Source organism: Ptychodera flava, chromosome 1 (assembly GCF_041260155.1).
Source record: "Ptychodera flava strain L36383 chromosome 1, AS_Pfla_20210202, whole genome shotgun sequence".
Lineage (NCBI taxonomy): Eukaryota > Metazoa > Hemichordata > Enteropneusta > Ptychoderidae > Ptychodera > Ptychodera flava.
The window spans coordinates 53,543,720-53,560,015 of record NC_091928.1 but is presented as its reverse complement, the minus strand read 5'-3'; the positions used below and the strand labels follow the sequence as shown (position 1 = coordinate 53,560,015).

At 33.6% G+C, this 16,296-nt stretch overlaps 1 protein-coding gene across 2 annotated transcripts in view; it reads right to left on the bottom strand.

Annotated features, from left to right (window-relative positions):
- LOC139140852 (thyroid hormone receptor beta-A-like) overlaps positions 1-16,296 on the bottom strand; it is a 65,729-nt gene that overhangs the window by 8,242 nt on the left and 41,191 nt on the right. For both annotated transcript variants that reach the window (XM_070710316.1, XM_070710306.1), the window contains exons 2-3: positions 4,937-5,055; positions 1,714-1,855 (exon numbers count right to left, since the gene is read on the bottom strand). In XM_070710316.1, the coding sequence (XP_070566417.1) occupies positions 1,714-1,855; positions 4,937-5,055 (261 nt within the window). The remainder of the gene's footprint in view (positions 1-1,713; positions 1,856-4,936; positions 5,056-16,296) is intronic.

The window sequence follows — 16,296 nt, the reverse complement described above, 5'->3', positions numbered from 1 at the left end:
TTATCCCTTTCATAACATACTCATATGAAGACCTTGAACTTTATAAATGCAGCATTTTTCTGTTACACTGTGTTGACCATGGCCACTGTCAAAACTTCACATTGACCCTGAACAGATAATAGAGAAAAGATGATTTCCCTCAAACACGATTGGAACTACTTTGGGAGGATAGGATCTTTTAATTGTTCATGTTTATCAAAAGTGTTAGGTGCCCTATGGTATAGCTGAAAGTTGCAATATTACAAATTTCCCATAAAAGCAAGTGTATTGCAAAAAAGAGCAGTAGATGAGCTTAAATTTGCTGATTAAACCAACACTACTACAATATCCTGTTCTCCCAATTTAGTTTGAATCGTGTTCTAAAAAGTTATCTACACTACACAAACGATTGTCATAGGTATATTTAACAGCAAACTATTTTGACGTAATATTAGAATGCTTGAATGGGCAGCCACTGTTTATTCAGAGTAGAAAGATAATTATCTAGAAGTACACAATTACAGGCATATATATATTGTATGCGAAATTGTCAATCACATAAAATTAAGTTTGTGTTAAACTTTTAGTGTGTTTTTAACTGCTTACCTACCTACCTTTCAGACTTTTGTGTAGACAAATGACAAAAATTATACTTTAGCCTTGTTTAAACATAGAGCAACCACCTTTGTAATATATTGCTGCTTTGTGTCGCAAATGAAGCAAATTCTGAGAAAAATGTACCGTGTGAAATACAACACTCTTTTTATAAAAAAGAATTCATAAACTTTCTTTGAAAACAGTTAACTTTTCGCTGATCTACAGGTACAATGTGTTCCAACAAGTAATGTGTGCTAGCTAAAAATATACAACCTTCAAAACCATTTGTCATGTTATTGTTGAGGATCTAGGTTTATGAAAAAGCTCATTTCAAAAACAGAATTCTGTATCTATGAGACAAAGCAAAGCATTGTTATAGTTGACTTTTGTAAAAGCCTGTATGTTTCACTATCAACCAGTAGAAATGCCATGGTGTATATTTACCCATGACATTGGCTTACAAAGGAAAGTTGATCCATCCTTTCAAAACTGCTGCTGTTTGAATAACATTTTTTGCATACACAGAATTTATTTCGTTGAGTATGTGGCCTTCTAAAAAAAATATAGTGCAAAACATTAGTAATTAGTATAATATCAAGATCAATTATTAACTTCTCTGCAAATATTGAGGGTGATAGTTTTCTGACATTTCATAATACAACAACTGAATTAACTCTGATCTTTGTCAAGGTATGGCATCTATGTATAAAAATGTCCCTGTAAATATTTATTTGTTGTTTGAAACAAACTGTAAAGAGTTTAATAATTTTAATGGCAACACTGAAGAATGCTTGGCCCAGTGTTACAAATCAACATTATCATAGGCTGTCCTATTACTCACACAATGCCATGGCCCCTACAAATACCGGTACAGACCCACTACAAACAGCTTTACAAATCAACATAATCATAGGGGATCCTATTACTGACAAAATGCCATTGGAGGCTCCTCTACAAATACTGGGCCCACTACAAACAGCTTTACAAAAATCAACATAATCATAGGGGATCCTATTACTGACAAATAGCTATGACAGACCCCTAAGAAAACCAATATTTTTCTTCAGGGAGAGTGGACCAGGCATTCTTCAGATGCGTCACATAAAAAAAGTGAATTCACCACAGAAAGGTACTCACAATCTTTGGACATTCCCACGGCGACGCATTTCTTAAATCGACAATGTTGGCATCGATTGCGATTGATTCTCTCTATCAGACAGTTACCGCTGAAATGACATCGATATTCGATTTTCTTCTGTATGCTTCTCCTGAAGAAACCCTGCAATAGTAGACACAGGTAGACAAAGAGCTGCTCTTAAAGAAGTGCTTTATTTTGGTTATTGTTTTTATTTACATGTATTTACTTATTTGTCTGTTTGCTGTGTGTTTACTCACTGATGTGTATGGTACAGTATGCAATGTTATTGTTGACAAATAAATTCTAGTCTGGATTAAAACTCAGTTGTCGACACATAAATATTTGCCATTAGACATGTACAAGCTGTATTGAAAAGTTGAACACATGGCGAATTGTATTTTACAAAATATTGGAAAACAATATGTTCAGTGTTATTAGCTAATAAAGTCTTAACATATGAATGGCGATGGTGTAAAGAAAGAAAAGTAAAAAAAAAATAAATAAATATATGAATAAATGAACAAATAACGGCTATGCTTGAAAAATCCTTTCGACTGAAGAGAAAAATATCAGTATTGTCCAATGGATTGTGCATTCGTTTGCCTTGGCGATGTGTTGTGCAGAATTGAAGATTGATGATGTGTTGTCTTAGTATTGTGGTCACTATAGAAACAGTTACCATGCAACACATCATATATTCAATAATGATACATTGTTCAGCCATTTGTTTTTGCAGCAACCTTTGTCAACAATTACAAATTTGGCTCATCTGCGATGAAAAATGGAATGACATTTTCCATTTTGGGGGTTTACATGTATGTGTTTTCCGCAAAGCCAATAATCCTAAAATGATTACACCAGGCCAGTGCAGAAATTGATAATTCTGATGATATGTTGCATTTAATTATTGAACGCTGTAACCAAACAAAGAGGTAGCAGGTTGAAAGAGATGAGTAATGTGTTTGGAATCCCACTGTGAATTCAATGAATTATTAACAGCTTTCTACATGAATTGGATCAGTCATATAGTAATAATTGTGGTTGTAATATTTGGTAATAATAAACATGAAAAATCTACACTGAGTTTGTATGTTTAAGATCTTTCACTTTTGACTTTGGATGCACTTTCCCATTTCATTTTGCCAGATAAAAAATGTCCATATTTTCTGTATATTTCAGATATTTTGTGGTGGATATAAAAGCAAGGATCATACATGTATTCTATACTGCCCTCTAGAGTCCTAACTTTGTAGAGGAAATTTCCTTATACCCTGGAACAAATTTAATAAGCTACCCTGGAAAAACTTGTGATGTGGGAAATAACTCATGCTCTGAACATGGAATTATTTTATGAACAGACTTTCATAACCCTTAATACTGTAAGATATTAACTGCTGTCATTGCTGGCTTGAGACCGATTTTCATGTTATATTGAGTTCAGTTATGAATGCACGTATGTTGGTGTGTTTTTCATGATTTTTCGTGAAAATGTTTGAAATGTGCGATATTCCCCATTTAATAAATTACTTGAATTTACCAGCTGGTGTGAGACACACAACTACCGGTACAATCTATTCATGTGAGTACTTTTTTCTGGATAATGTCTTTTGCATATACTGGTACTTCTAACACCTTAAATGTAACACCTTGTTTTCGAGAAAATATCTGATAAAAGATATTTTGATTTTGAATTGATTACAAATAATAAAGTCACTATTGACTGAAATTTGCTGACATGCTAAGAAAACGGCTCAGAAAAGCAAAGTCCAAATCAATTGGTACCGATCGAGTTGTCACAAAATTCACCTAACTCAGGGGTCAGTACTTTTTATCCAAAATCCCACATGAAAAAAGCCATTTCCAAAATGGAGTTTGGAAAGTTTTGTCATGTTCTAGTATTTCAGTCATTAGAAATCACACTAATGGTACCTATGAACACTTGAGCTACGTACGTCAATGATATAAGTAACTGCTTTATACTGGCACTGTCTCCGAACAGAGATGTTCAATGAACCACATCATAAAAACAGAATCACAAGCTCCTTTTTATCTGGCATTGATCAACGATCTTGATCCTGTACATGACCTCTTGACCTCGTGCTCAAGTTACAGATTGTATGATCGGTATTGTTTTGAAACTTTAGAAGGAAATACTGGCTGATGTAACCTTCATTGGTTCTCATAACATTGGAATAAAAACACAGCTCAGTAACTCTCAGAGTGGAACAGCCCTCAAATGTAACCTTTAAGCATATAGATGTCACTGTTTTTGAACAAAGTTTATTGTTTAGCGTAATTGTGTATCTTGAAATGTTTACGTTGTATGAACAAAACTGGCAGCTGATAACCTTTTATAGCTAGCTACATCAACTACATTCCAAATTTTGGATAATGAAAACATATACCATATATAGGTGAAACTACACCAGTATCACACTTCATTTTACTTTATATTCATTAATACCACCCAAGTAAAGGACATATAATTCTGAAATTCATATCCTTCACTATCTGAGTGAGAGCTCTGTATTGTAATTACAATGAAAGCAACCCTGAGGACTAAGTCTATGTACAGGTTTAACAAAACTTTCCATTTTTCTGTGGAAATATAACGCACACATCATCATTATACCAACAATCACTTTAACACACTGTTATTGAGAAAACTTCCATTTCTGTGAATTTAAGCACACAACTCTTGATAATTGATGTCTTTTCTTTCTCAAGATAGCACCCAATCTCAAGATTTTGACAAGAAGAATGAGGTAATATCACATTTTCATGAGAATTATCACTGTATGGACAAGTTTCACTGCACACATCATATCCAATGCTATGGCATGATATGAAAAACGGTCAAATTTGCACAGTATATATTGATATATCAATATATATACTGTGCAAATACCGTACTTAATCCATCAGATTGCACACACTCTGAAATTGCCTGTTTTTAAAATTTCTTCTTTTTGTAAATGAATTTTCTGGAAATCTCAACAAGTAATAGATGGAATGAAAATTTTGCAATTTTAACATTCTCCCATTAAACTTGTCTAATTTCGTAAGGTTTGGAAGGTAGAGACTTTGCCTTAATACCTCCTTCACAATTTTCCGTCACATCATGGTTCAGACTTTAACCTTACACCCTTCACACGCCATCTCACCATGGTTCAGACTTACCTTACACCCGTCACAAGCCATCTCACCATGGTTCAGACTTACCTTACACCCTTCACACGCCATCACACCATAGTGAAAACCCGATGACTTGTCTCCACAGACTTTACACGGCAAGGCAGCTTCTTGTTCTACAGCTCTGCTGCATTGTCCCATACTGTCCTCTGTGAATATAAGAAACAAATATATTGTCAGTTTGGTATTTTAGGATTGAAACCCCTGCTTTTCCCTTTACACCGGCAATTTTCCCTTCTTAGTCAGCAGAAACTTTCAAAACAAATGCCTGCAGATGTAGTCAAATTTTATCAACCAATGCCAAGTCTGTCCACTGGACTTTAGAAGACTTTTCTAAAAGTACCAGGTAGTACAGTACAATGCGTTCACACTGCCTATTTGCAAAGTCACAAAATGCCAAAGAAATCACATTTGCAGAAAAGTATTTCAACATTGTTCACCACAGTGTCGAATGGGATATTTGGCCTAAAAGTGACAGCAAAATAACAAGAATACATTACATTGCACATTGTTGGAAGCAAATGTGATATATTAGTGCTTGAAACTATTGTAATTCTAATGTCTTTAAGGAGGCGCTGCACCCAATACAGCATATTTTGCTCAAAAATCACTTTTTTGCAAATATTTATTCAATTTTAATAATTTGTTAACCCAAGATTAAAATATTGGTTGGGTTCACCTTGTAGCTTGTCAAGCAGTTGAAAGTTGCGTGATAAAGAAGTGTTAATTTATGCAAATGTATTCAAATCATCCGATTTTTCTGGCCTCTTTTTCCTCCCAATTTTGAAATTTCCTAAGAATTGAAATCCACTCTAGCTGAGTCAAATTTCCTGAAATTTTTAAAATCATATTCTTTAAATGCTATTATATAACAAAACAATTATTTTGTTTGGCAATAAAGCTGATATACGGTATTTTGAATAAGAGGCATTTTAATTTTGCTTATCATGATTTTAATCAATTTTTTGAGTGTCAGTCTTTAAACCCTTGCCATTTTAGAATGAAGATAGATAATGCCAAATAAAATAGTTTTTTTTTGCTACATCATTAATAAAATTGAGGTTTTTTACCCCAGATATATACCCACTTCATCCTTTGCGTAAACTACTGCTACCATACTAATCTTAAGAGTCTCTGCTTTTTGAAAATATATAGTATGAGGGAGTTTCCTTGTCATCTTTGATGAGAAGTATTGCTTTGAAAAAAAACTGTTGGCAACATGCAGCTCCACCTTAACATTTAATAGAGATTTCTTGGGCAAATATTTCTACGGACCTGCTTTGTTTGTTAAAATAAACTTATCATTTAATAAAATGTTATAATGTATCATTATTATAGTGGTTTTCATAAACATACTGGTATACATATGATATTATATGTATATAATTGCTGTATAAACAGTTTGGCAATATATACACGATCTGAAGGTTTTTGAGATATCCAATACCATGGTTAGTCAAAACAGCAAAAAGTCTGGACAATTTCATGCATTTTCAATTAATTTAAATGAAAATGTTCACATATGTAAATATTAATACAAAATACCATTTTTGTAAAACGCTTGTGAACATGCTGTTACATGAATAAATGGTGGTCATTCTAAAAAAAGAAGAGCATTTTTCTGAAAATGTTTTGGAAGGTAATTAACATGAAAAGAATTGAGGCTTTGATTAGTTTGATATACAGTTTTTGCAATCACAAAATGCTATCAGAACTCTTTTAATAGAAAAAAACACATCTGGTGATAAAAAATTGACGGAAACAAGACCAATATGCCACAAAAAATTGATAAATTTGCCGTAAAATGGATATCATATGTCGGTATTTTCTAAAGCACAGAAAGAAATTCAAATAGCTTTTTAATCTGTACACATCTCGGATGGATTTACACACCTGTGCTTGCAACTCAATATTTTGTTGATTGTAGACTTTAAAAAAAATTACACTGCTCCTATTTCGTTTCACAGGAAAACTTTAGTCCACGTGTGTGCAGCCTTTGATCTTGCGTACGTGAGCGCTTATACCAGTATAAATTAACAGCAGCACAATACAGGCGTGTATTTTCCATAAATATTTCAAACACGATGATGTGGCCTTCGAAAAACAAATGATGAAACCCAACAAAATTTGATCTAAAATTACCTGTGATTACGATCGCTAAATGTTTTGTCTCTGTGTAAATCTCAATCATATTTTATTTCCCTATTAAAAGGCCCTTGACAAAGAAACTCCCGAGACAGCCGGCAAATTGGCGGCTTGAAGTGCGCTTTTATGAACAACTCTAGACGTAACCTTCAAATTCTGTCTATTATAACATGTCCTTGCTTCTTAATGCCTGACAAGGTCTGTTGTTTCACAACTGCCCAAGGTGACATTGGTTTTTATACCTCCAGCTGTCCCTATACAGTCTGGTGTGAAAACGTGAATGCCATCAAATTTCCCTTGTTCAGCCCTGCAGGATATTTCATCCATGAAAACCAATGACTCTACAGTAAAAGCTTATAGAGCAACTGACAGCCATAAATTTAATGCTTTATTTGTTTACTTATGCACTTTCTTTCCTTTTTCAAGAACAAAACACTTCCTTATACAAAATACAGCTAGCATGAAACCTCTAGTAGTACCGTAGATCTCAAGAGATATCTATAAATCATTGTGACTAATCTTTCGGTTGAAATCTGACCAGACAACTATGTTGCAGAGGACAACATTATTAATGCTGCTAAAGTTTCAGCAAATTTGATAATCCTATCATTGATAGTTTCTGGTAGACTAAATAGTTTCTGGTAGACTAAATGTTTTAACAGTGAACTAAACTAAACTCATTCAAGTCATTACGATTGGATACAATTTCTTACAAACTCCAAAGTGATAAAGTTTGGTTATCTTCAAATCTAATCGACTTTCACTAATTAGTTGGAAAGTTTTGATATCAGTCAAGACTAAAATTAACATTTGTGAATTGACTGTGTAATGGAGTGAATGGTTGCTATGGAAACAACAATGTCGATATGGTTTGTTGAAAAAATTCTTTTGTGTGTATCTTTTACAGAAACCTTTTTTCAATCACAAAGACGTGTAACAGAAAACCTAAAACATGCTGAAAACCTAGCATGATAATAAGTCATTCTCTGGCAAAACTTGCACATAAAAATGCTGATTTTCAGTAGTTAATAGGACAAGTATCATTGTTTTTTTTGTGGGTGATGGACAGTCTAAAGCCAACCTTAAACACTAATTTACAATACTGCTTCCGGAAATAGTGGGAAAAATTGTGAAAAAGAGTGAAAACTTTTCAGAAAGATATCATAAAAATTGAAAAAAGGGCAACAAAGAGAACAATGCCACATACATGACAATTAAAACCTGAAATCGCTTACAGTTGTAACATCCAGCTCACAATGAACTGGTCTGTTCACTTCACTGAATACAATAGGGCTATTCCAAATCATGCATGTGTATAGGGAGGTATAGGCTTATACTAATTTAGTATACATTTGCAACAAAAGACTACCTTGACAGCATTCAATCTTGATTCCACTTTCTGTCACAGGTATTGACATGAAATTTTTCCTTGAAATTTAAAATATCTAAAACAGTTAATTATATCACAAGCTTGTGACTAAATCCACTGGGGACCTACCGGGGTATATAAAGACTGCTATATGGTTCACAAAATATTTCAATTTAAAAATTCATCAACACAAGTCTCCTCATAGGCTAGGAAAATAGAATCACAACTCTAGTAAAATATTGACTTATATCCTATAACAATGACTTTCAAAATTTGTATTAATTTGCTGTTAATCTGAACTTAATTTATGAGAAAACATTGTACGATGTCACTCTGTCTTTTTAAAATATGCAATTAAATATGTTAAATGCAGAATTTTAAGTACATTCAACCTTCACTGGAAAGCTTGTTCTGTAAAAATTTCACACAGAGATGCTACCATAACTCAAAAGCTTTACAAATTGCCTGCTGTGCATTGGGTGAATATTGATTTGAAAACAGCCTTATTACAAATCAGGCACAATTTGCTTTTTAGTGTTATCGTAACTTGAAACAATGGAACTTACACAACTAGTAATCGGTCTTACCATAGTGTAGAAACCTAACAGTCTTATTTGTAGATGACTAAAATTTGCCTAAACTGATGGTTTTTGTGAAAAATGTCTGACAGGGAGAATGTTGGCGTTGAACACACTGATGTAATTATTGAAGTGATATGGCTGGCGGCAAAACAAATCAATGTTCTTAGGTTTCGTCAAATTTCAAAGAAGGCCATCCTTGACATCATCGATGACTCGTCTAATCCATCCAATGAAAATTCAATTTTGGATGAGACAACTAGGCAGATGTTCAGGACACTATAGTCAACCATTATCACCAAAAAATTTCTCAAAATCCTTGAATTTCCAAAGTCATGTTTTGACATTGGCGCCTAGGTTGTGTTATTTAAATAAGCCGGAGACGAGACATACATGTTGAAGACTGTATCAATTAGGAAGTGGTCATGGAAGAGTTGATATGACAGCGGTGTGTGAAAACACAGAGAGCTTTAGAAGGACAATTACATTTCGAGGACAATGCCTTGTTCATGTATGAAATCATGGCCAATTTTCACCAATGACAGACTACATACAGCTGTCTCTCCTTTCATGTTTTTCGTAACTCAATATTTTATGGCTTAACATTTCAAGTGAAAGACTTTTCACTAAAAACAGACTTTACGGCATTTTTTACTCCTAAAATTTCAATAAAAACTGAGATAATTTTATTTTTTCCTAAATGAGTATAAAAATAGAATTATAAATTTGCATTTTCATGAATTTTTCAAAAATATCTACATTTCGAATCATAGGATTCTATTGCTTCACAATATCAGGCAGAAAAATATTAGTCAAATTTTGAAAATTTGTTTATTGTGCGGACTGAGGATAATATTAATATTTTTTTTTTCATTAAGTCTTCATTGTAAGTCGCATGTATTGTATACTTTGTGAAAAGCAGAGTAACTGATGCTATAAGAGAGCTACAAACATGCACAATACATGATTTACTTTATAAAGAAGACAGTTTCCTCAGGAATCTTAGAAATTGAAACAGTTTCATAATCTAGAATTCTGGAAAAACCTTCACTTAATACCTTCACTTTTACCTTCACAGTCATTCAAATAACTCTGACAACTCTACCCTGGGATTAGACTCTCAAGTAATGCGCTACACAATTATTTTGTGATGATCATTGTAAAATTACCGCAACTCATAATTTTCAAATTGAAAGATCAGTGTTTACCCAGATGCTAATAGAAGGGTAGTGTGTGGTAAAGTTTACTTTTATTATATAATAGATTTCCCCTGTCATATCATTCTAGTCCTAGAAATTGTTCCCAGAGCGCCAAAGTCAATTTTGTCAATCTTAAAAAATATACCTCAGTCAATTTTTGTCAGATTTTTGCCAAAATTTTGATAAAAAACTATGGCAAATGAAATGCTGTACTCATTTGGTCCAAAATTGTAAAAAATTACAGAAAAGTTCATAAAAATTGGTAAAATGTTGCACTAAAATTTTGGTCGGAAAAAATACAGCACTCAAAGGGTTAACATATATCAGGTACACCTTAGCAGAAACAATGGATAAACATGGTTGGTGCTGCATTAAGCACAGGAGGCACTGCCTTATTCATTTCTTAAAAACACAAGACTGATCTGATACTCTGTACTGGTATATATCTCTAGTACACTATCTCTCACATATACTTTTTTTATAAATTATTTCTTGTATTTCATACTTACATTTTATCTTGAATATGAAATTATGAATGAGCAAATCTTACTACGTGTATTGTTAATCAATATTTTTTAACATTTACATAAATGCTTATTGCACATTCAGTACAATAAGCATTTATGTAAATGTATTTACATGTCCTGAGATCTCTTTCCTGTGAATCTTACGATCAGCTAGCAAACTGCATCAACTGTATCAAAATACACTATGAGACAATATGGCCTAAAAAGTTAACATTGGAAATACTATCAGTATGGCACTTCAAATTTGCACATAAAAAATAATTGTTTACATCAGAAAGAAGAAGATATTTGCAAAATTTGTACAAACACAATAAAATAAGCGGATGTTTATGTTTCGGCAAGATCGGTGTCAAAGAGAAACTGCAGTATGCTCAACACTGATTGGCTTAATCTAAGGGCAAGGCTGATAATTATTTTTGTCGCCTGGGACATGCAAACAGCTGTGAAATCCAGCTGTTGTCTGGCTGTTTGATCTTCAAGGTGATTTTATGAAAGTAGACAATGTTACATGTTGCCTTGGAAATGAATAACATCCACCTGGAAATATGTTAATTACTTTATTTGTAAGCTGACTAAGACTTCAATCCTTTCACCCCTATTTTACAGTACATAGGTCTACCAAACCTTTTGAAGATAATGGAATGTTCCACTGTCTGGTGGCACAAAGGGTAGAACTAAATCTGAGACTTTGGTTTGGTGATGCTGTTTGACACTGCATCACAAAGCATGGCAACACAACTTTTATATTTTCATGAAGAAAATCTTAAAAAATCATGAATTTTCCAGAGATTCATGGCAAAAACAAGGTTGAAATGACTTTTAAGAAACCTCAGTCAGATGTGTCAACTCTCTTGATTGGCTGAAGGAAGACAGTTGATGGAAACTTTTGCTGAGTTTGAATGTGTGGCTAAGATTTGTAAATTATGGCATGTCATTACAATAATGAGGCCAAATAAAAAATGTGTTTGTTTCTGGTAACATATATGCCTCTAAAAATTTGGGGAGGTAGGTTGGAGGAATTTTTGTACTTGTTGGCTGGCACCCATAACAATATGATAAAATTTAAAGAATTTACTTAATGTTTTTGAAAATGCAAAAAAAAATTTTTTAGTGTCAGCGAGCTTTTCTAGGGACAGTATATAACAGGAAACATATATTTTTTTTACTTTGCCTAAACAGGCCTGAAATATACACACCTGTTATGTCTGAACATATACATGTACAAGAAATAAAATGTTTAAAATTTATATGAGATAAAAACAACATCGTAAAAATGTCTGTAACATCTTGTGATGCAGAAACAAAGTTTTAAATCCAAAGTTCATGAAATCTTGCCTAGTTTTGATTGCAATTTACACAGCACACTTTCAGCTTGTAAAGACAATTTTTTAATGTTTCAATTTTCCAATTTTCAAAATTTCTTGACCAATCTCCATTAGAATAATGTGTCAGAATGACTGTAAAATTCTGTTGTATCAATTTTTAATCTGAGATTTGATTTGTTTCTACTTTGGACTGCACTATTGACAGATAATTGGACTCTACTTTTTTTCCGTCTACCATTTGCAGGGTCTCATTTTGAAGCTCATGGAGTAAAGTTTTCACCGGCTTACTTTTGAAAAAATTTAAAATTTTACTTTTCCCCATAGAGTTAGTCAGGGAACACAGGAGTTTTGAATTTCACACCCAGAAAATACCAGGTAATTTGTTCCTCGTGTAGCAAATTTTGCATGGTACCCCTGATTATTATTCTTGATTTCCAAAAGAAATGATTTAAAGTTTCCTTGAGGAAAGTTTGAGCAAAAGTTGAAGTCTTACAATATTGAGACATGTACGACCTTTATCATCACTCCTTAAAGGCAAAAAGATTTCATTTTGTACCAATTACTAAAAAAACGTTTTTTATCTCCCAGTTCCGAAGGTCAGTTTCTTTGCCTCAAAGAAGGTTATCGTCATGGCAAATCTTGTAATTTTCTCCAATGCAAGTTAAAAATGTTCCCTAGTTTTGTAAAAACACAATGTTATTTCCTCATTGGAATCAATTCAGATTTTCTTGCCTAGACCAAAGTTAACATAACCAGTATTACTTTACAAATCACAGCAATTTTAACATTGCCTCAAGTATTTTATATTAAGCTGCAGCCGTGAAAATTGTCTGAATTTAGAGTCAGGGTTTCTGGGTTTAGTATCATTGAAAGCAAGAAATAAAATATTTTGTCAAACAAGAGGTTCACATGAATTATCTTGTCTCAAGTTTGTAATGAAAACTTTTCTTGGAAATGGTACTGGGGCTAGAATGCCCTGATGTACAGATTAGTACAGTTACCATTATATGTATCACAGTAAGCACAAAAAGTGGACACATTATCCAACTTGAGTGCAAATTTCATCTCCAAGATTGACGACAGTGATAGCTAGTGTACAGTGTGAACTGTAATATTTACTTAGCCCTAATAATTCACCATATGCAGTATGACTTTAGAAGCCACTAGTATTGTAAAACAAGAATGTAGGTGCGAGGACATCTACCGGTAATCACACCCAACAATATTTTGCCTGTCTTCTGCCAGTGTAGGTTCATTTTGAAACCAAGAATAAAGGAAGTTTTATACTCTCTAAGATCATGTGCTTATATTTCTTGACAACAAAAAATAAGATTTTTCCCTAAAGACTTAAAACTTTAGAGTATAATAGCCATCATTCTGAATTTCAAATTTTAGTAAACAAGGTAATCTCATTGATTCCCTCAGTTCAAAACTATGTGATGACCCCTGCTTTTTTATTTTTGATCATGAAAGAGAACTTTTTTATGTTTCCTCAGGGGGGAAAGTAAGGGAAAAAGTTTAAACTTGTAAGTTCTGCTGCAGTTCATATTAGTGTTCCTGCTGTACTAGTATTTTGATGACTTGAGCTGTAACGTAAATTCACAGACTATACTCTAAAAAGATGTTCTCTCAGGAATCATCCTAGCAGCAAAATATTCAATGTGTTTCAGTAAAACCAATCACACCACAAAAAAAGACCAATTTTAAACTTTTCTTAAAATTTGAATAAATTATAATATTTCCATAAAAATGGCCATCAAATATTACTGGATAGTGTTTGTACTTGGTCTGATAAAGTATTTGACAAAGAAAATTATTGCATGAAGGTTTAACACACCTGAGGCACACTGAGCCTGTCCTTCAATTCAATATCAATCAAGGCTTGTCTGAGGGTGCCTTTGATGATGATTAAATATAAACATACCCCCTAGTATAGTATTCAATTGGACTGTAGCATGAGCCTAGCATTCAGCCTGATATAACGTGGCATCCTTGTTTAGTAGCCTAGAATCCTACATGTCCGCTTCGTAGGTACGGAGGCAAGCAGACAAGCAGACGTGTAGGATTCTAGGCTATTGTTTACAGTCACTCTCACACCAAGCTCAGAGTTGACAGATATGCGTTGCCTGATAAAATAGCATTGGGTCAAACCAAATTGGTAGTGGCGGAAGGGTTAACAACTATGGGAGACATGGCTGCAGCATTCACGTGAGCCAGAGCATGATTTCCACTCTGCCGACCCACGCTAAAATCAAGTTTTAGCTCTTTACAGGTAGCGCCAAGCTGTTGCCATAAAGGGGCGCATGGTTTAAGATGATGGGCTGCTGTAATATACTGGTTTAAGTGGGAGCAAAGACTAGAGAGAGGTTGAAATACCATGTACAACAATTAGCTTCATTTATTGGTTTAAATGCCTTTTTGTAAAAAAGTCTGAAATCCAGGCACCTGGGAAACTTTCATTAATTCTTGTCAAGCGGAGCATATCGACGTGAAAGTGGTACGTGTGGGTGTCAGCGACAAAAGTACAAAATTAATGACTTGCCGGGCAAAGTTACTAGTGAAAGTGCAATAAATCAGGATAAAGTTGCGCAATGACCGCAGTATGTGGTTTTCATTATCTTTTATGACTGCCCTGGGTTTAGTACTATGGACTTAAGCAAAACACATTTAAATGCACACATTGAAAAACCACTTCAGTTTAAAAAAATGATCCAGTGTTCATCATGTTCATTTTGAGAGATGTCTTTAAGTCCGCTGATGACATTTTATGGTATTACAGGTAGCTTAACATAATCTTCAAAATTTACTTAAAACATTACATCCTTTAGAAACTCCACCAAATCGAGAAACAGAACATATGACTTAATTCGTCAATGACAAGGATAATTATACCTTACCACCCCCATTTCAGACCCACCAAACACATTGCTAACAACGGGGATGAACCAAAGTCTGGCGGCGAGAGGATTAAACTTTATAAAGAAAATTAAAAACAAAATTTCTTGCTGTTTATCTTTCTGCAATTTATAGAGAGAAAGCAACAACTAAATTTAAATAATTGCATTTCTAAGCATTTCAGGATATTCTGACTCTCAAATTTTACAATTCTTTTCTAATCAACCACTTGTGGAGGTTTATTTTTTAATGCTCTTAGAGTGAGAAATTTTTTCACCGTATCAGTTTTTCAAAAAAAAGAAAACTTCATTTGTCTCCATGAAGTTAACACGGCAGTGGATGGTGGCCATTTTGAATTTCAAATATTGGTAAGCGTATAACTTATATTTTTTCTCTATTGCAACTTTTGCGTGGTAACCTCTGATTATATATTCTTGATTTGGTAAGAGAATGGTTGAAAGCTTTCAGTGAGACAAGTTTGATCAACATTTTTCAGGCATGTGCTACCTCGGTTTACACTCAATGAAGACTGTACTGCGACAATATGCAGTTTCTATGCTCAGATCATCAGACTTTCTCACTATTATCAATAAAAGAGGTGTACCTATTTTCTGAGAACAAAAGAAAAATAATGAAAATATGCTCAAAAGTTACTGCAATAAATTTGCATTGCTAATTCTGTTCTGAAGGGGAATACTGTCAAACTTTAAGTTTCTGGAAAGGTCACCTTGGATTGAACTTCTGAGTCACAAAACAAAGTGCAACTTAGAGACAAGAATATGTCTTTATAGTTGTCTGGTACTAGTACACTGGTGGCCAATCACTGTAATTCAAAACAGACACTCTTCCTTTCTTGTGTGAAATATGTCCTAGTACGAGATTTACTGTTCCTGCCAACACAATGATGTATAAGGGAACTGATTAACCCTTTGAGCGCCAAAGTAAATATATGTCGCCATTACAAAATATACCCCGGTCGATTCTTTTCAGATTTTTGCTAAAATTTTGATAAAAAACTGTAGCCAATGAAAATGTGATGTCCATTTTGTTCAAAATATTATCAAAAAAATTACAGGAAAATTCATAAAAAATGGTAAAATATTGCACTAAAATTTTGGCGGGAAAAAGTATGGCTCTCAAAGGGTTAAACACAATGTTTAGTGATTTTTGTGTTTAACCCTTTGAGAGCTACTGAAAATTTGAAAATTGTTGAAATTCGTTGAAAATTGCTACTATGAATTTCAACCTTTTCAAATTTCAGTGGCAGGTAAACAACTGGCATTATTGTGTTTAATCAGTCCTCTAGCACATCATTATATTCCCAGGAACCATAAAATATTTCAGTCGACGAT